Source organism: Pipistrellus kuhlii, unplaced genomic scaffold (assembly GCF_014108245.1).
Source record: "Pipistrellus kuhlii isolate mPipKuh1 unplaced genomic scaffold, mPipKuh1.p scaffold_m20_p_3, whole genome shotgun sequence".
Taxonomy (NCBI): Eukaryota; Metazoa; Chordata; class Mammalia; order Chiroptera; family Vespertilionidae; genus Pipistrellus; species Pipistrellus kuhlii.
Genome location: NW_023425529.1, coordinates 163,405,881 through 163,425,964, shown reverse-complemented (window position 1 = coordinate 163,425,964; position 20,084 = coordinate 163,405,881). Strand labels below are relative to the sequence as shown.

The following is a 20,084-nucleotide window of genomic DNA, read 5'->3' as shown; positions in this document are numbered from 1 at the left end:
TTTGTTCTTGGTACCTTTAATCCCCGTGTATTTCCAAAGAGTCTGGGTCATCCTGTCACTGCCTGGTCGCCTCATTGCCCTCGGGGTTACAAAAGAAACATGTCCAGATGTGGACGGCCTTGGTCGTGTATTTTCCAGGGGTCTCTGTTGACCTGGGAAGCCTGAGGGACTGTGTCTGTCTTCCCCTTTAGAGCTGCCAACTTCCGGAACTTTACCTTCATCCAGCTGAACGGCGAGTTTTCCCGGGGGAAGGGCCTGGACGTAGGAGCCCGCTTCTGGAAGGGGAGCAACGTCCTTCTCTTTTTCTGTGATGTCGACATCCACTTCACCTCCGAGTTCCTCAACACGTGCCGGCTGAACACACAGCCAGGTAAGGGTGTGCGGCGTCTGCTCCTCTCTCTCTCCCTCAGGGGGCCTTTGGCTCCCACACTCCGGGCATCACTCTCTTCACCATTCACTCTGCTGTCCTGCTTCTGACTCGGCCTTAATCCCCCCAAGGACAAAGGAAAGGAAGACCACCTGGTTGGATTTCTCCTTCGGTGCCACAGTGCGGGCTTGTCAGCCACCGGAATTCTAAGACTCCTTGTCCCAAGCTAACTTCTTTTCCGTTTTCACCTGGGAGGCCAGCCGGCTTTCATGAACATTCACAGGAGAGAGACAGTGAGGGTGTGACCTGGAGAAACTTCCTGAAACCAAAGGGAAAGGAGTAGCTGTGGGTGGTCACCAAGGGAAGAAGTGAGTGGAGCAGCAATAACTCACAATGTGGAAATTATTCTCATGGCGTTTGACTTATAGGCAAGATTGGTATTCAGCTGATCACTACTGGAATGGGCAGGCCTGTTGTTAAAATACTGAAACTCTTCAGATAAATTGATAAAGAGTAACGCCCTGAACTCCCTACGTCTGCGCCTGCTGCACAAAGTCACCCCAGCCTCTGGGAACCCTTCAGACTTCCCCACAAGCCAGCAATGAAAGGGTTAATGTCTGGCAGGGCAGAGGGCATTAGGATAAGGTGACCAGACATCCCGCTTTTGGTGGGACAGTCCCAATTTCTAACAATGTGTCCCACGGCGTTTTTAAAAAAGTCCCGATTTTTGGATTTCCAAAAATCGGGACTTTTTTAAAAACGCCGTGGGACACATTGTTAGAAATTGGGACGTCTGGTCACCTTACATTAGGACTGTCTTTCACACCCACTCTCATTGGTTGATATTGCTATTTTGAATATCACTCCTGGGCTCAGAGGCTAGACATCTTTGAGAGTCTGTTCATCCAGTCACCCTGGTGCAGAACTTGTAAGGTCTGCGTTAGACTTGAGTGGAGGGAAAAGGGAGAGCCGATGCAAATGCCTGGGATGTTTCCGTGGGTTGACTATAGATGAGCACACCTATAGAGGTTTCATCTGTTGCTTTCAGCGAATGTTTGTGTTCTGGTCTGCAGGGAAGAAAGTATTTTACCCAGTCCTCTTCAGTCAGTACAACCCCGGCATCATCTACGGCCACCATGATGCGGTCCCTCCCTTAGAGCAGCAGCTGGTGAGTAACTCCCCGCAGGTGCCTCTTTGGGGCTGTTTCATGTCTGTCATTACTAGGGTGCCTGACCAGGAGTACAGGTGCGTGGAAATCTGCGGATTGAGTCCTGTATTCATTTTCACGTTTGGCAGACGCGCTGGCCTTTGCTCCCAGTGCCTTGTTGATGAAAAGTGCTTGCAATATTTAAAAGTGGAAAACAGATAGGAACAGTACCTTACAGAAAGGTAATTTCACACCTTCCTAGTTTTCTCCTGTGGTTTTTAGAAACCGATGTTCTTGCGTTATGGATGCAGCGCATTTTCTCTTTATTATTAACAAACCCTGCAAGGTAAGAAAGGTGACATTGTGTTCCCATTTGGCAGATGGAAACCGGAAGTCAGAAAGGGGTTGTCACCCCAGGACACAGGGAGCGAGTCGGTGGGGGAGCAGGGACTAGATCCAGCACCCTCCCATCATGCTGTCATTCCCACATATCACGGTGACTGGGGTGGACATTAGCATCAGCAGTGTCACAGGCGGGTGGCTTCTCTGCTATGATCTTAGCTGCACAGGCGATGGATGGTGGAGCCACAAAGCCACCATTCTGTAAGCCGAGTTGTCTCCATTGGTGGTGGCAGGAGTCAGTCCGCTTAGCAGAGAAGCAGGGCAGCAGCAGGAAGATGAGACAAGCCAGAAGAGGGTCTCTGTGCCTCACAGAGGCATGCCCCTCGGAGAATCAACTTCCTGTTCTTGTCAAGTTGGGCTTGTCAAGGTGGTGTTGCAGCTCAGGCTGGGTCTCCGGGGAGCATCTGACCTGGGGTCGTCTGTTCGTTGCCTTGGTTCGCTCTGTCTCCTGTTTGAAGCAAAGCCATATTTCCTCCCATTGAGCACCTCATAGGCTGGGCAGGAAACTGCTGTGTGAGGATGGTCATGTGACAGGACCACGTCTCCCATGCTTCTGTGCAATGGGAGAGGAAACTGATTTTCATGGGAAATATATGTTGTTGTTGTTTTTTAAACACACACACACACACACACACACACACACACACACACTGTTTTTATTCATTTTGGAGAGGAAGAGAGAGGGAGAGAGAGAGATAGAAACATTAGTGATGAGAGAGAATCACTGATTGGCTGCCTCCTGCACAGCCACTGCTAGGGATTGAGCCTGCAACCCAGGCCTGTGCCCTTGACTAGAATTGAACTTAGGACCCTTCAGTACGTAGGCCAACGCTTTATCCACTGAGCCAAACCAGCTAGGGTAAAAATATGTGCTTTATGAGATTCTTTTGTAGGATGGATTCTGTGTTCAAGCTTCCAAAAGTAGCAAAACCTGTTTTCCCAGCCGTTTCCTGTGCCCCGCTCCAATTAACCTCCGGCAGCGGATGTTCCAGAAAGTGTCAGCTCGGGTTCTTTCAGGTTGGACAAGCTCATGTCCTAGCACGGTTTCACTTGGGACACAAGCCATACAGGACAGTAATAATACAGCTTTCCCTTCCCCCGGATATGGTGAATGTCTCTTTATGTACCATATGTACCAGTAAGAGGTTTTACTCCCCAAAACCAATTTTTTACAAAAATATATTTTTATTGATTTTTTACAGAGAGGAAGAGAGAGGGACAGAGTTAGAAACATCAGTGAGAGAGATTCATCGATCAGCTGCCGCTTGCACACCCCCTACTGGGGATGGGACCGCAACCAAGATACATGCCCTTGACCGGAATCGAATCCAGGACCTTTCAGTCCGCAGGCCAACGCTCTATCCACTGAGCCAAACTGGCCTCGGCCCCAAACCAATTTTTATCTACCCTCATTGAGACAGAAAAACTTCTTATTCCCATTCTGTAAGAGTTCTAAGCTTCTGATAGGTTTTGAGAGGGGAATGGGAAACAATTTATTTTCCTTCAACCAATCAGAATAAAAGTCCCTTTGATGTTGAATAAAATACCACATGACATTTGACATCAAATGAGATTACAGTTTTTACTTTAAACTCCTGAAGACCTTATTTGCTTGCAAGGAATTCTTGTCGTTTTACAGGTTAATAGGTTTATCCTGTATTGCCATTCCTGCAGGGAAGCAGGAGGAAAGGGAAGCCAGAGGTATGAATTAGAGGTCAGGCCATATTGCTGTATCGACAGCTGGAACCTCTAAGTTATCCTGCAACCTTTAACATTTCCTAGACCACATAAGTTTGCTCTTTCGGGGTTCACTATTTGTGACTATTTAGTCCAGAGAAACACAGCATTTGTCTGTGCGATGCAGGGGTCTCCATCCAAAAAAGGAAAGTATTGATTTTGTTCTTTACTGGGTGAGCCATTTTTTGTGCACTTGCTGCCTACAGAGAACTAGTTAGGTGTTAGGGAAGCAGAGAACTGAAACAGTTCTATGTACTCAGAAGTGATTGCAATATAATTTCAACTACTCTCTTGTCTATAGATTTACTGAAGATCACACAGACAGCTGGTAGCTGAGCACAGGCCCAAACTAGGATTTCCTGACTCTAGTGCAGGGGGAATAAATAGATTTGCTTAGAGTCTAGATGAGAGCTGAAATGTAAAGGAAATGACCTGACAAAAAGCCCAAAGGAGAACATCAAACTACAGACGCTAATATAGAGATGGAATGTGGAGGAGCTAATGAGTTATAAAATAAAAAGGAATGATAAACCTTAGCTGGTTTGGCTCAGTGGATAGAGCATAGGCCCTGGGGCTGAAGGGTCCCAGGTTCGATTCTGGTCAGGAGCATGTACCTCGGTTGCAGGCTTGATCTCTGGCCCCATTAGGGTGCATGCGGGAAGGCAACCAATCGATGTGTCTTTCTCACATTGATGGTTCTCTCTGTCTCTCCCTATCCCTTTCATTCTCTCTAAAAATCAAGGGGAAAATATCCTTGGGTGAGGAATTATAAGAGAGGGATAGATTAGGAAAAATTTCCTACCAAGGGTTCATTTGCACTCAGTCTAGAAGTGTATGGTGCATGTATATTAATGTATATTAATGCATTCTTATATTTTATTGATTTTTCCACAGAGAGGAAGGGAGAGGGATAGAGAGCTAGAAATGTCAATGAGAGAGAAACATCGGCCAGCTGCCTCCTGCACACCCCCTATCGGGCTTGTGCCGCAATGTTCATGCCTTTAACCAGAATCGAACCTGGGACCTTTCAGTTCACAGACCGATGCTCTATCACTGAGCCAAACTGGCTTCGGCATATTAATGCATTCGTGATAGCCTTCCTGGAATACATCAGTGTCCAAAGGGAGAACATAGGTCCCGATTGTCACTGTAGCAAAAGTTATTTATTCTTGCCAACAAGAGGCATCTTTTCCAGTAGCCCTGCAGATATGATCTCATCGTCAAGGTGCTGGCCATTACTTCTCCTGGCTACCAGCATTGCCACTCTCATTGGATAATGTTTTGTCTGGTGGCACAAGCAAGAAACCACACATAGGGTATTTGTGAGTATGTTCAGACTACTTGTTTCTCTACATTTGAGTACAGACCAATTAGTAATAAGTAGTAAGTGAAATCATGGGACTTTATCCGAATATTGAATTTCTCGAAACTTGCTGGTGCTTTCATGTAGAAGCAGCTCTCTGAGAAAGAAATGGCTGTAACTTCAATAATTATTCACATTCCACTTTCCTGGCTCAAGCTTTGTGAGTTCTTGCTAGGGCCATGGTGGGGAGCCTCTAACCACTTCTGTCTTTAGACTCCTTCCCTCTTCTGTACTCAGTCTTTCCTTCATCCTCTGCCAGAGATACAGTTCCAAAGTGAAGATTAATTCCATTAAAAACTTTTTTTTCATGACATAAAGCCAGTGGTGTGCTAGTAAATGTTGAACAGCCCACTCTCTGAAATGGGGGGAAAGGCCCAGATTCAGAGCGTTGGCCATTTCCCGTGGTGTCAATTTCTCCACTGAGGCCTATTCCAGGCTACCGATGTGATGTCACTCAACACAGAGTTGGGAAGAAACTTGCACAACCCTGGATGCTCTAGCATAGCCCCGATTCCTTGTTGGGATTAACTTTCTTCTACAAACTGACCCTAAAACTGATTATGGAGAAAATGTTTGCAAACCTCAGCACCTGGCACAGGGTACCAGAGTGATAGACACCCAAGCCAGCCGCTCTGCCAGGTGAGCACCCTGCTCAGTGCCTTCTCATCTCCTTCCATCTCCTCACCTCTTCTACTGCCCCCAGTGCCTGGCATCAGAGTCTGCCATGCGGCCCACCCATCATTTCAGTCTGATGACTTTGTGCCGCTCTGTTCGGTGTGTCATGGTATGTCCTCACCCTCTTTCTGATTAAACCCTTACCTCTACCGCCCAAAAGTATTTACCACTACACTTTCACGGCACTGACTTGGAAAACTGCCCATGATGCAATTAGGGCCCTAAAATAAAATAACATATATTCAGGCGGAGTATTTCCTCTAAAGACAAGAGAGTCTCTCGAGGCCTGAGGTTGTGTCTGAGCATTTCACTTTAAACTCCTGAAGAGTGCTGGCCAGGCACAGTCTGTTTTTATTTATTTGGGGAGCAGATACTCACTGAGCACCAAGAGTAACGTTAACAGAGGCAATCCGTGCAGTGGTTTGTAAGCCAGCACCGTGCCCGCATTATCTCGTGTCGTGCTCTGGTTTGAGTTAGTGGTCAGGCCATCTACTGCATGCGAAGAGACATCATTATGCTCAGTTCACAGACGAGAACCTTCAAACTCAGAGGCAGAAGTCACTTGCCCAGACTGCTGAGTGGCAGGATCGGGAGTGCAGGTACCACCAGTGTGATGGAGACAGGGCTGATGATGCCGAAGGGACGTGTTCTTTGGCCTTAGTGCGCTTCAGGAGAGCACAGAGTCTGTCCTTTGGTTACAGACCCCCAACAGAGGAAACTTGGACCATTCCTTGTCCAACATGCTACCCTTCAGAAGACACTTGATGTGTTTAATGCAGATATTGATAAAAGACACCTTGTTGGAAGTGTGGGTTAGTACAAATCTTGAAGGGGATGGCATTTGAGTCTGTTCTTAAGCCAATTCTTTGAAAGCTTTGGCGCCAGAATACTTTATTCAAGAGATAGACATGGTCATGGCACCATGCCTTCCTCTGGGCACATGGGTACCATATGCAGCCCCTGGAATCGTGCACAGGGTGCTCGCCCAGCCCTCGGGCACATGCATACCACATGCTGGCCCTTGGAATCTTGCACCGTGTGCTCATCAAGCCTTCGGTACCAGAGAATAAGAACTGCATAGTGTGGGGTCAGGAGGCACCCAACTGAGCCATAGAGGACCCTGAATTTCAAGGTGTCTGTAGACAGGGCTGGCTACTCACCCTGCATGGCCCAGTGAAAGCACAGGGCCCTTATTCAAAACTCATTAAGAAATTCAAGATGGCAATTGCAGAGCATTAAACCAGGCCCGAAGCCTCCTCACATGGGGCCTGTGGACTGCACACCGCCTGCTCGCCTGCCTGCCTGCCAGCAGTGAGGGCAGAAATTAGGTTAATGGACACCATTCAGTATTTCTGGTGAACATGAGGCTCCTCAGACACTACCTCAGGTCTCTGGAGATTCTTTTGTCTTTAGAGGAAATATTCCGCCTGAATATATGTTACTTTTATTTTATCTTAGGGCCCAGATTGCATCATGGGTAGTTGTCCAAGTCAGTGCCATGAAAGCAGACAGACGCTGCCTGCAACCCCAGCCCCCGTGTACCTGCAGGGTGGCGGCCTTCCCCTGTCTTTGGAGGGAGGTGCTGATGTATGCCTTGTGTTTTGGTCCTAATGTAAAATAATCACCCCAATCATAGGAATCACCCACAGAGCAGAAGGCCTCGCAACTTCCTGAGGGAGAACTGTCCTTTCCGGTGTGTTTTCCTGCCCTGCGGTGCTCCGATGGGATCCAAGGTGGGGGAGAAAGGAGGTTCAGAGAGCTAAGAGGAGGCCGGCCCTGGACAGAAATTGTTAAAAGTGAAGATAGCACTTGAAAAGACATCGGGAAATTCAGGACAGAAGGGGGAGATGTTTCTCTCCCAAAGTCTAATCTCTATCGTAGGGCTGCTTCTTCCTCCTAGACTGGTGTGTCTGTTCAGTGCTTGACCAGAAGAGAGGTTCTCCTTATGCCTCGAGCAAAGGTGCTAAGAAGTTAAGCCCTCTGCTTAGACCCCGGGAAGGGGAGAATGTTTTTGGCTGCTGGTCCAGAGTGACAATTCTGAGGGCTTTCCCAAAGGAATTCCTAGGCCTTCATTGGTCCAATCCCTGGCAAGATTCTGGGCTTGGACCATGTACATTTCCACTGGCTTGATGTTGTCTCTGCTCCTCATTTGTTCATCGGAGAAGTGTAGCAGGTCCTCAGATAAATTCATTTTGTTCAGCGTTGGTTCATTATAATATTAATGAGGTGCCTGAGTAGGAACTCAACTGTTTATATCAATTAGCCTATGGTAAAATTGATTTTGATGTACATAATTGGGCTTGAAGTCGTAGTACCCATCGATGATGTTAACTGATGGCTTACCAAATTTATTGAGTCTCGCTACGTGGGAGACAGTGATCTGGGTGCTGGAGACCAAGCTTGCACTCACCAGAGGTGGTGGGTAAAGACAGTCGGCTGAGAAACAAATACAACAGGGTGATGTTCATAGAGAACATCAGCCAGGTGATGGTGTAGAGCAGTGTTTCCCAATCTTCTCTCATGATGAGAATCACCTGGTGGAGTTGTTAAGTGTACACTAGTTAAGCACTAGTTAAGTATACGATTTTACCTACTATATGTCCCCAAAAATTCTACATAGTTTAGTACTTCTTAGTTGGGATTCAGGAATCTGTATTTTAACAATTCCACCAGGTGATTCTCATCATAAGAGAAGTTTGGAGAACATTGGTGTAGAGTGTGGCATGGCTGGGAAGGGTTGACAGTGGCTGGAAGGGCCTGAATGAATGACTCTGAGCAGTGACATTGGAGCAGAGCCCAAGGGTGAGCAGGGAAAGGGTGAACCTGGGAGGGATCTCTGCGGGTATTCAGCTGTGGAGACCTGTCAGCTTGGCGAGTTCACGGGGCAGAATATAAGGGGTCTGTAATGTAAGGGACACATGAGCTGGGCAAGGCAGGCAGGGGCCAGGTGCCGTGGGGCCTTTGCAGGCTGGAGGTTTCCTCGTGGATTTCACTCTAATTGCATTAGAGAGCATGCAATTAAAACCCTGGCAGGGCTTTAAATGGGACCATGCTGTGATCTGATGTGCACTGGGGAGCGCTCGCTACCAGCTCGGCTGCTGGTCCGGGGCACCCCTCCAGTCAGCGGCTCCGCGCAGCTGCGTGGGGTGGGCCCTTAATAAGTGAACTCTAATAAGTGCGCTCCATCTCGCCCTGACAGCATGTGCTGTGGGCACGATCGGTTCCCACCCAGGGCTACGTTTCAATGAGCTCTTCAGACAGTGACTTGCTCACATTAAAGCCAACGTTCATACGTATTTACGTAGCTCCTTCCCAGCTCACACCTCCATTTGTTTCTGTCACGCTGCCTGCAGCTGAGGGCCATTCCTCACCATGCACAGGGTTACCGGGGACTGTGTCCACTCACCCCCGCCCTGGAGTGGCTACTTCTTGCAACCTGCGCCCCTTTGTCTTTCTTCCCAAGCCCTGGCACATTGTTTTCCCTGTTTGGACCTTTCTCATTTACACTCATATACACCTCCGCCACGTATGTGAAGTTGGATGCTGGCACTATTCTTCGACTCCACTTTTATCCAGAAGCTTAGAAAACTTGTCTGCATCCTGGGGAGAAAAAAAGGGATATTAAGCCAGTAGCTGCATCAGGAACAGCTTACCTGGTATATCAGGGATGAAGCAGAAATCAGTTTTTAAAATGACTCTGGAACAGCTTACCTGGTATATCAGGGATGAAGCAGAAATCAGTTTTTAAAATGACTCAGTAGAGTCATTTTCTTCCTTTTTTTTTTTTTCTTTCTTTTTTTCTTTTTTTACTTTTCTGCCCTGGAAAACCTTTGTGGTTGATACTAATGAAATTGTCTTGTCACTTGGGAAGTTTGTATCACAGGCCTTTGTTCTGAAGAAGGATTGGAGAGTGTGTGCTGGGGACCACAGTAGCCGGCAGAGCCGCTGGTGGTCTTGGTTTTCTGTGGCAGGCCTGATGCATGCTGGCGGCAGTGCAAGCGGCATCCCCGTGGAGGTGATAGTGAAAATAAGATTGTTTCCTAGGTCCCAGAGTAAAAGAGGGTTCAAGTTCATCAGCCTTTTGGCAAGCCGTTTGTCCAGTACAGCGTAGCCTGTGGCAGAGATACAGGGAAACTTCAGGGAGGTGAAATAGTAGTGATAGGATCAATGTTTGGATCTTAGAGCTGGAAGAGACCTTAGGGATGGTTTAGCTCAACCTCCTCAGTTATTGGAAAGGAAACAGGGACTCGAAGAAGTGTGGGGCCTACTTGAGGCAGAAAAGCCAGCCAGTGGTCAACATGGGACGAGACACACACTGTGTCTCCTTAGCTGTGAATGGAGCCGGACGTCCCCGGTGGGAAAGGCAGCAGTCCGTGTGGATGGGGACCTGGTGCGGCCTCCCCTTCACCCACCCACCCAGGGGACTTCCTTTCCTGGAAGCACCTCTGTGAACTCAAAAATGAGTCATGAAAAATAGCGATTAAAATAGGCCCCCAAGCCATTCCCAGAATTACCTCAGCCAAAAATATAGAAGCAAACTTTGTCAACGTCTTGCTGCTGCTTCAGCCAGAACCTTGGAAATTTACTCGCAAAGTAAGAGGTTGGGCAGGGCCAGGGCTGGCTTTTGGAAGGCCATCACGGCTTGGATGGCCTCTCGGCAGCCTGGCCGCCTGGGCAACGACCGGCAGATGCTTTGGGGAGCCGTTTGGCTGGAAAGCAAAGATGAATGGACAGAGTCTTCCTTCATAACCTGGACGCGCCGGGCCCCTTTCCTCCACAAGCAGGAGCGGAGCCCGAGTCACACGCTGCAGCCCCGGGTTTTCCTTTCATTGCCCGGGGGAGCTCCGGGTGTGCGCGGTGCCAGGGCAGCTGAATCCCGAGTTGTTCTCTCTCCCTTCTCTCAACTTCCTGAGCCCTTTGCTGGCTCCCAGCCCGGCCCTGTGTGAGGGGCCGAGGCCTCCAATTCTCGCTGGCACTGGTGTCGGGCCAGACACGTAGGTGGCTTTTCCATGGCGCCGCTCAAAAACTTGCTCCCCGTTTGTTTTTGAGTGAGTGAGAGTGTGTGTGTGTGTGTGTGTGTGTGTGTGAGTGTGTGTGTGTGTGTGTGTTTCCATGCCTTGTACCCTAGAAACATTCCAGCCCAGAGGTGCCAAAAATCACAAGGCCCTGTGTTGGGATTGGGGAGCCGACTGTGTTCCTAATCGTCCAGAAGGACTCAAACCCATCTGCAGTTCCCCTACGGGGTTGTGGCTGTTTATCAGGGCGGGACTGGGCTTGCTTTTTAACATTGCTTAATGTGGATAAGCTCTGTTTCTTGTTATCCACTCTGTCCTTCCCTCTCAAATGACGGTGCTCTCCCTGCAGGTCATAAAGAAGGAAACTGGATTTTGGAGGGACTTTGGATTTGGGATGACATGTCAGTACCGGTCAGACTTCATCAACATAGGTAAGGCAGACCCACTGGCAACCAGTCTGCATCTCTACTGCCACCTAGAGGCCAGGGAAGGGCTGTGAGGGAGCCTGGCCGTTCAGCTTCCAAGTTGCCTGATGGCAAAGGAGGTGCCACTTGTTCAGAAAAGGCAGCTCAGGTTCATTCCTCTTGTCAGGGGCTTGGAGCTGGGCCAGTAGGTGGCCTGGGAGTGTGCGGTGCTTTAACCCCTGTAATCTCCACCAGCACCTCTCAGCCACCCCACATAAGGCTCCCCTCTGCGGATTCGAGGCAGCTCATTGGATAAAGACAGCGTCCAGATGGTTCCCCTAGTCCTAGTGCTGACTTCCAACCTGTCTGGCTCCTGTGCCCCATCATGGAGGCCATCCTGGGCCTCCCCAGTAGGGGGAATCCATTAAAAAATATATAGGGTAACATGGGGAATTTTAGAAAATCACACACCAGGAAATCTTGGGAAATCTGCTGTACCTTCAAAAATTCCAGATGTCACCTGAAGCTCTGAGTGTACCATCACTGTGCACACACACACACACACACACACACACACACACACACACATTCCCAGAGCACAGACAGGGCAGGCCCTTCGGTTGCAGTTGAGGAGACCAAGGTTCTCAGAGGCCAAGTGAGGGACACCGTCAGGATGTTGTCCCCCTTGGGAGTTCCACACTCTCCCCACGGCAGTCGTAACTCATGGGCCTCTGAAGGGAGTAGAATTGTGGGTGATAGGTGACTTGGGAGTGAGTGATCAGGCCAGAAACCTCGATCTTGGGCTCTGGCTCCACCTGCTCTCTCCTGTCTACTCCCCCTTCAGCCCAAGGCCTGCAGCTTCTCTTTTTAAGGTGCATGAGTCTATCTGAGCAGCCCCGGTTTTGGTCAGAGGTAGAGGTGGTCTGCAGGGCCTGCAGAGTGCTCGCAGGAATCACCAGTTAAAGATAAAAATAAAACTCAAATGGCTTGCAGTCAGGTCTCGTAAGCAGCCGCAGTGCTCCTAGGAAGCCAGTCTCCCAGGAGCGGGAGACTGGATAACCAGCAGCGAACCACAGGTGTGCTTTGATTTGTTTAAGAAATAAGCCTAAATGATTTTGTGCAAGTCAGTTTCCAAAATGACATATATATATATATATATTTCTAAAGGAGATTTCCATTTTAAGAAGCTGTTTCCTTGCTCTTTATACAGGGAGAGAGTATTTTGTGATGATCCTTATTTATCAAATGTGGGGTGATGATACATTTTTTCCCCCCTAAAGACGGGGCGTTGATAGACCAGAAAAAAACATGGGAATGGCAGCTGGGAAGGTGCTCTTTCTCAGTTGGCTGTTGCTATGAGCTCAGAAAGAATCTTTGGGTTACATCTGTCCCCCATTATTCTTTGCAACCTTGCATTCATTTGCAAGCATCACATACTCGCATAACTTTTACTTAATAAGATGTAATGATACCGATGAGAATCATAAATCAGTTACAGCGAACTAAGCACTTACATGACTGTCTCGTCATGGGTTATGACACCTACTTCATTTCAGGATAGAGAAACCAGAGCTCACGAGAGGTAAAGTGGGAGCTTGGATGAGAACCAAGACTCAGATTCCAGACCCCTGACTCAGAATGGTCTCTGCCTGTACACTGTTGGGGGGAAGACGGAGCCCTCGTATACATGGACCAGGGGTGGGCGCAGTGTGGTCTCTGTGTGTGGGGAGCCCCCCGTGAGGAGTCCAACAATAATAGCCTTGATCGGAGCAGCATGGTGTGGGGACAAAGGGCTCTGTGATAACTGAGAGAAGGTGTTGAGAATCACCTCTCTGTCTTGTATGAGTTGGAGAAATCTCCCAGGGGAGACAAGGAACTAGGACAAAGAGAGGCCAACTTTTCTTTGGTTCTGCTTGAGGCATGGCGGACTTTAGGTTAAGAACCAACCAGGGGCATCTCAACCTTGGGTGAGAGTTTAGGGCACTGGTTGGCAAACTCATTAGTCAACAGAGCCAAATATCAACAGTACAATGTGAAATTTCTCTTGAGAGCCAAATTTTTTAAACTTAAACTTCTTCTAACACCACTTCTTCAAAATAAGACTAGCCCAGGCCATGGTATTTTGTGGAAGAGCCACACTCAAGGGGCAAAGAGCCACATGTGGCTCACGAGCCGCAGTTTGCCGACCAGGGGTTTAGGGGACCATTACTCTCCTTGTCCATTCCTACGTCAAACAGGATTGTTGGCATGGAACCTCAGAACTGCCTGGGGCTGGTCCCTTTAACAGGACTCATTTCACCAGCGTTTGGGGACCACGTTAGTCTCCAAAAGGAAGGGTGCTTTTGTGGGATGTGATTTTTTTTTTTTTTTTTTTTTTTTTGTACACCGAGATCCTGTTTTACTATTTCCCACTGCCCACCTCTGGTGTATTCCATTTGAAGTGGCAGGAGGAGGTCACATTCACACGGAAACACGGGAATTTTCACCTGGAGGTCTCGGGTGGAAGGTGGGGTGCTTCTACAGCTCTCGGTTGGAGGCTGGGGCTCATCACTAGCACTGCCGACAGCTCTCGGAGGCGGGCAAATGCTGGGATTCTGTTTGCAGCCAGGTCAACCTCTGGGAGCTTCCATAAAGGTCCTCTGTGTTCGAGAATTCTGAGTTCTCTGACCTGAATGGACACTCATACCTCGGAGGGGCGGCCGCACACAGCTCTCCTGACAGCTTCTTGTCTTCATGCGGTTCTGTGTGTGTGCGGCGCCGGGAAGCAGGGGACGCGGGCTGGCGTGACTCAGCAGTGTGTTCTCTCCTTTCAGGTGGGTTTGACCTGGACATCAAAGGCTGGGGCGGCGAGGACGTGCACCTGTACCGCAAGTACCTGCACAGCAACCTCATAGTGGTGCGCACGCCCGTGCGGGGCCTCTTCCACCTCTGGCACGAGAAGCGCTGCGTGGACGAGCTGACCCCCGAGCAGTACAAGATGTGCATGCAGTCCAAGGCCATGAACGAGGCCTCCCACGGGCAGCTGGGCATGCTGGTCTTCCGGCACGAGATCGAGGCTCACCTTCGCAAGCAGAAACAGAAGTCCAGCAGCAAAAAGACATGAACTCCCAGGATTACGGTTGGGGGAGATGTTTTTTGTTTGTTTGTTTGTTTCCTTTTGCAATGAACCTGCAACAAGTGGCTGCAACAAGGAAACGACTTCCATAAAGGGCCAACAAAGAAGTTTAAAAAAAAAAAAAAACTGATTGGTAATGGACAAAGGGAGAGCTCTGCCTCCGATTTCTGCCTGTGTGGTTCTATGCAGCAGGAATGCACATCTCCCGCTTTGCCTGCAGAAGTAGCCCCAAGGATCCTCTGCAGTGTCTGAGGAAGGAGAATGGTCGTTGAGGTGGTGCGCTCGGCCACGTGGAGGCTGTGATTGTGTCTGCGGCGAAGTGAGGCCTGTTGCTTTCTGTGCTCATGGCAATATTCATGAATGAAGACCGGTTTTGTAAAAAGTTCACTAGAATGAAAGGCAAACATTTCTCCCCAGCGGGATGATTGTATCAGTAAGTCTCTGGTGTCTTGGAATGCTAAAACAAGGCAGGCGAGGAGACTGTAAACTTGACGATCCTTGTGAGTGTATTAAGCAAAACCAAGTGGACTAAAAAAAAAAAAGAAAGAAAGAAAAAACAAAGAAATCATAACTTGTTATCATTTTCCCCCAAATTAACCAAAAATAATCTCATCTTTTCGGTTGTAGTTTTAACCATCTCCGTTTGTTTCTTTTATTTAAAAAACGCACTTTTCTTTTGCTTAATAGTTATATTTTGCTTATTTAATGACCCATTCGCAAGCCTTACTAAAGGGAGCACAAGCTAGCGTACACTTTTATGTTTTTTAAGAAGATACTTTTAGATGCATTAGGAGAACTTTCCATTCAGAGGTGGATATCGCATCCGGGGACCTGGCCGACGCTGGGCCTGTCAGGCACCACGTCAGACCTTCAGCAGGCGGGAGGCGTGGCATGGGGCTGCCGAGGACCAATCTATAACCAGACTGTATCTGCAGAGTATTTCCGAAGAGGAGCGACTGAACACTGGAGGGAAATACAAATATCCTTTTTTTTTTTTTTTTTTTTTAACCTCAACAGAAAAGAAAACTCATTCAGGCTGGCAGTAGCTTGATTTATTTAAAAGTCAGAAAACACACTTTTTTTTTTTGGCAAGAGAGAACTGGGGACTACTTTCTTACCTGTTTAAATAAACCAAAGTACACTGTGTGAACCAAACGCTCTCTTTCCCAAGCAGGGTGCTCTTCCTGGCTGCTGGCTTCCACGAGAGGAACTGCAGGAAAGTGTATTTTGTGCAGGATCACTCCATCGGCCCGAGTCTCCGGGGCTGGGAGGTTTTCTACATGTTCACCCACCCCCATCCGGGGGGAGTAACTTCATTCTTTTTTAAACGAAGCTGTTCTACTCCATCGCCAAGATGCTTCTGAAAATTGCATTTTATTACAATTTCCAACTATTTAAAAAAAATAAATACACTTAACACTGAGTGGTTTCTACATTCATGTGTAAATTATTTATTTAATAGCCAGCACTAGTTGCACGAGCTAATTATCTCTGATTCCTTGTCTTCTGTTTGCCCACAGTCAAGTCATTGTTGAAAAGCTTCAGAAACATTCAAGCTGTTGGTGTGTTGGGGGATGGGGGGGTGGGGGGGGAAGCATTGTATTGATTTGTACTAACGTTACAATTAAAGTTTAATTTAATTAGTTCCTAACGTTTAATTGAAACACAGGGCATGAGTGGAAGGTGGCATTGGACAGCTAATAAAATATGATTTGTGGATATGATTTCTTCTTGGAATAAGAATGCCATATCTTTCGTTTTTGGAAAAGTCTTTTATGCATAGACCAGGGTTTCTCAGCTGTGGCGCTGTGGACATTCGGGGCTAGACCACTATTGTGGGGCTGCCCTGTGCCCTGTGGCATATTGAGCAGCACCCCTGGCCTCTACCCACCAGATGCCAGGAGGTCTCTCAATCAGTCGTTGCCAAACGTCCCTGGAGGACAGAGCCACCCCTGATTGAGAACCAGTGGTCTAGGCCAGTGGTCGGCAAACTCATTAGTCAACAGAGCCAAATATCAACAGTAGGATGATTGAAATTTCTTTTGAGAGCCAGATTTTTTAAACTTAAACTATATAGGTAGGTACATTGTTATTAAGTTAATTAGGGTCCTCCTAAGCTGGTCTTTGCTAAAAACTCAAGGGGCCAAAAAACCGCATGTGGCTTGAGAGCCGCTGTTGGCCGACTATGGGTCTAGGGGGAGGAGAAAACCATAATGATAAACCAGGCCCTTAATACAATTTACTTGTCCTTTTTATTAGAAGAAAATGAGAAATGATTTCCAAGGTGTCTTTAAACTCTGATTGTGTTTCATATTTTTACATGTAACAGTGATCCTAGAAATCCCGGGACCGCTCCCCAGTGGTCTGGAGGGCTTTGTGGGGCGGACCTGCACACTCTGCCCTGCTTGTGTCCTCCCAGAGTCGGGGATGCGTTTCCAACCAGGCTGGCAGCAGGGAGCAAATGTCTGGCCCAGGGTCAGGCAGGCGTAGGGACCTCTCGGGGAGCAGTCCCAAGCTGCCCCTGGCTCACCGGCCGTGGTGCTGGTTTACATTGCGGTGTCACAGGTGCCTGAGAGAGTGGCTAAGACCTGGGTTTTACAGAGAAGAAGAGAGAGGTATAGAGAATCAGAAACATCGATGAGAGAGAAACATCGATCAGCTGCCTCCTGCACACCCCCCACAGGGGAATTTGCTCACAACCAAGGTACATGCCCTTGACCAGAATCGAACCCAGGACCTTTCTACTCCGCAGGCCGACACTCTATCCACTGAGCCAAACCGGTTTCGGCAAATAACTGGGTTTTAAAGTTGCTGGTGGTAGCAGAAAAGAAGAAGAAATAGCACAATGCTAAACTATTTTTCTCTTTTTAGAGCATAATCCGTTAAGATAGTTTTATCAAAAAGTAGGAAGGACCCTCTTAAAGCAGTGCACTCGGGGATCTGTCTGAGTTGGGCTGCTTTACCAGAAATTGCGTAGACTGGCTTGTACAGCAGATGCTAATTTCTCAAGGTTTGGAGTCTGGGAAACCCAAGATCAGGGCACCAGCGGATACAGTGTCAGTGTCCTCGCAGGGCAGAGAGCTCTCCTGTTCTTAAAAAGGACACGGGTCCCCTCACAGGGGCCCCACCCTCACAGCCTAATTGCCTCCCAAAGGCCCCACTTCCTAATACCATCGCGTTGGAGATTCTACGTATAAATTTTGTGGGGGCACATGCAGTCCATAGCAGGACCTCTCCCCATTCCCTCCCCCAAAGGACTAGCAAAGGCCCTCCTGAAACACTGTAGTTAGGGGCTTGGAATTTAACCTTAGACAGCAAAGGGAAGCAGTCATGAACCTGTGGCTTGAAGGAGCCAGTCACAAACATCCGGATGCTGCCCAGGAGGCACCGAGTCTTGGGCATGTATTAGTTTCCTTCCCACCCTCTGCATCCTCCCTCTGTTCTTATTATACTAAGCCGCCTAGTAACTCACCCCAGTCATCTTACTGGAGCTGGGGTCTCTAATATAAACCTCAGACTCCTTCAACCGGCAGCCTCATGAGAGCCGATCGTTAGTGCCTCTTCCCATTCCTCACGCAGTAACGGCTGGTCGGGACCTTGAAGTCAGCCATAGTAAGAGCAGTTACCCGTATGCCATGGAGACTGGCAGTACACATAGGACTCCCCTCAGAACCCCATCCTTCACCCCCAACCCCAGCCGGTTGTTCATTGTTTACCGGCACACCACAGAGTAAGTGAGTTAGTCTGTCTGGCATCCTTGGGACACATCAGGCAGGCACGTGGCAGGCATTCACGTTCAGCCGTTGTTATTCAATATCAATTCCCAAGCCCAGTATTTCTCCAGTGTGATCAGAGGGCCACTGCGGGGCACACATTGCAGACCAGGAGCCCATCGTGTGTGCATTGTTGTCCTTTATTTCTGCCATTCTGAAAACAATTTCAGTCTATCAAAAGAAGGGTTACGAGGAGTGCCTGTATAATAAAATCCTAAGTGAACGTAACGGCGGAATGATCAGAACGACCAGTTGCTATGATGCACACTGACCACCAGGGGGAAGGTGCTCCATGCAGGAGCTGTCCCCTGGTGGTCAGTGTGCTCCCACAGGGGGAGTGCTGCTCAGCCAGAGGCCGGGCTCATGGCTGGTGAGTGCAGTGGTGGCAGTGGGAGCCTCTCCTGCCTCCATGACAGTGTAAGGCCTGAAAGACCCCCGGTCCAAAGGATGAGCGGCGACCCCAAATCAAACGCAGAGCCCGAGTCTTGATGCAAAGAGCAGGAGGTTTATTCCAAGCGCTGCGCAGGGACCCACAAGCAGCAGTCCAGAAAAAGACTGCCGCTTGAGAGCCCTGAACAGAGGTTAGTTACAAGCTTTTATAGGCAGAAACCACACGCAGGTGGCCTGGGGAAATTGGCCTGGGGAAATTGGCAAATTGGCCTGGGGAAATGCAAACATAAGGTTGAGATTGCAATCTCTTGGCCGTTTCCCGGGCAGTTAGAAACAGGCCTGACCTTACAACAGCGCTAAGGAGCAGTGAGCAGGTGGGCAGTAAGGAGCAAGGGGTCCTGGGCTGCGAGAGGGATGTCCACCTGCTGGTTGAGGCCCGATTCCTGGGTCACAGCCCTGCTGAGGGACCCCTACCCCCAGTGCACAGATTTGTGCACTGGGCCTCTAGCAAGATATAATGGATAATTTCTCCTTTAAATTCCGTGCTCAGTGTTTGGAGTTGATGACCCCCTAGGGCAGTGGTTGGCAAACTCATTAGTCAACAGAGAGGCAAACCTAGGGCCTAGGCCAGTGGTCTGCAAACTAAGACTCAAGAGCCATATGCGGCTCGTAAGCCTCGGTTTACCGCTTTGTTGACTAATGAGCTTGCCGACCACTGGCCTAGGCAGTTAAGAGGCATTACAGGTTTTTGAAATAAGGAGTATAGCCAGGCGCTTTATGTACGTACTGCCAACCTCCTAAGGTAGGTGATGTCATTACTTCCATTTTACAGGTGCAAAAACCCAAAGCTCAAGAATGGTAAAGAGCTCGCTCAGGGGCCCAGCCAGGAAGTGGCTGGCTGCAGGCTCCCATCAGCGTCCCAGCTCCAGAGGGCCTGAAGGTCTCTGGGAAGGGGGTTGGGAAGCTTTGGCCTGGCCTGAGTCTAAAGCCTGGCCTCTTGAGCCTCCCAAAGGCCCCACCTCCTAATACCATCCCCTTGGGGGCACATGCAGTCCATAGCAGGACCTCTCCCCAACCCCTCCCAGACCAAGAAACCTTGGGCAGGGAGGTCAGTGCTGGGCTTCTTGAGTCAACAGATGAAGGGGGAACAGGGCCAGGGTTTAGATGGCCTCACCTTAGGCCCATGGTCGGCAAACTGCGGCGCGAGAGCCACATGCGGTTCTTTGGCCCCTTGAGTGTGGCTCTTCCAAAAGCACTAACAAAGGGCCCCCTGAAACACTGTAATTAGAGGCTTGGAATTTAACCGCAGACAGCAAAGGGAAGCAGTGAGGAGCCTGTGGCTTGAAGGACTCCCACTGTTACCCCCTTCTCCAGTCCCACCTGCAGGATCCCATCAATGAATGAAAGGTTGTTAACAGCCACCCAGGAACGAGGAGCGAGCTGGCCCCACCCCCTCCAGCTGCTGTGTGTTAACCCAGGTCAGGGCCCTGAAACTGTGGAAGCAGGCTCTCCGGCAGGATCCTAAGGCAAGAGGAGACTTAAAAGACTGTCTGAGAGCAGGTAGGAATGTTTCCTTTTTGAAAAAGATTTGACAAGGTTGCTGAGAACTGATAAAGCCCTGGGGCGGTCCTTCAGAAGGTGGGTGTGTTTTACTGCCACACCTATCAGATTTGTGTGATCCCTTTTCTGATTAGCT

At 48.9% G+C, this 20,084-nt stretch overlaps 1 protein-coding gene across 6 annotated transcripts in view; it reads left to right on the top strand.

Moving 5' to 3' along the window:
* The window catches only part of CSGALNACT1 (chondroitin sulfate N-acetylgalactosaminyltransferase 1), a 299,546-nt gene extending 283,746 nt beyond the window's left edge, over positions 1-15,800 (top strand). For all 6 annotated transcript variants that reach the window (XM_045588828.1, XM_045588832.1, XM_045588831.1 and 3 more), the window contains 4 exons: positions 192-370; positions 1,441-1,535; positions 11,056-11,137; positions 13,924-15,800. In XM_045588828.1, the coding sequence (XP_045444784.1) occupies positions 192-370; positions 1,441-1,535; positions 11,056-11,137; positions 13,924-14,213 (646 nt within the window). In that variant the 3' untranslated portion in view covers positions 14,214-15,800. The remainder of the gene's footprint in view (positions 1-191; positions 371-1,440; positions 1,536-11,055; positions 11,138-13,923) is intronic.
* Positions 15,801-20,084: the final 4,284 nt, after the last annotated feature.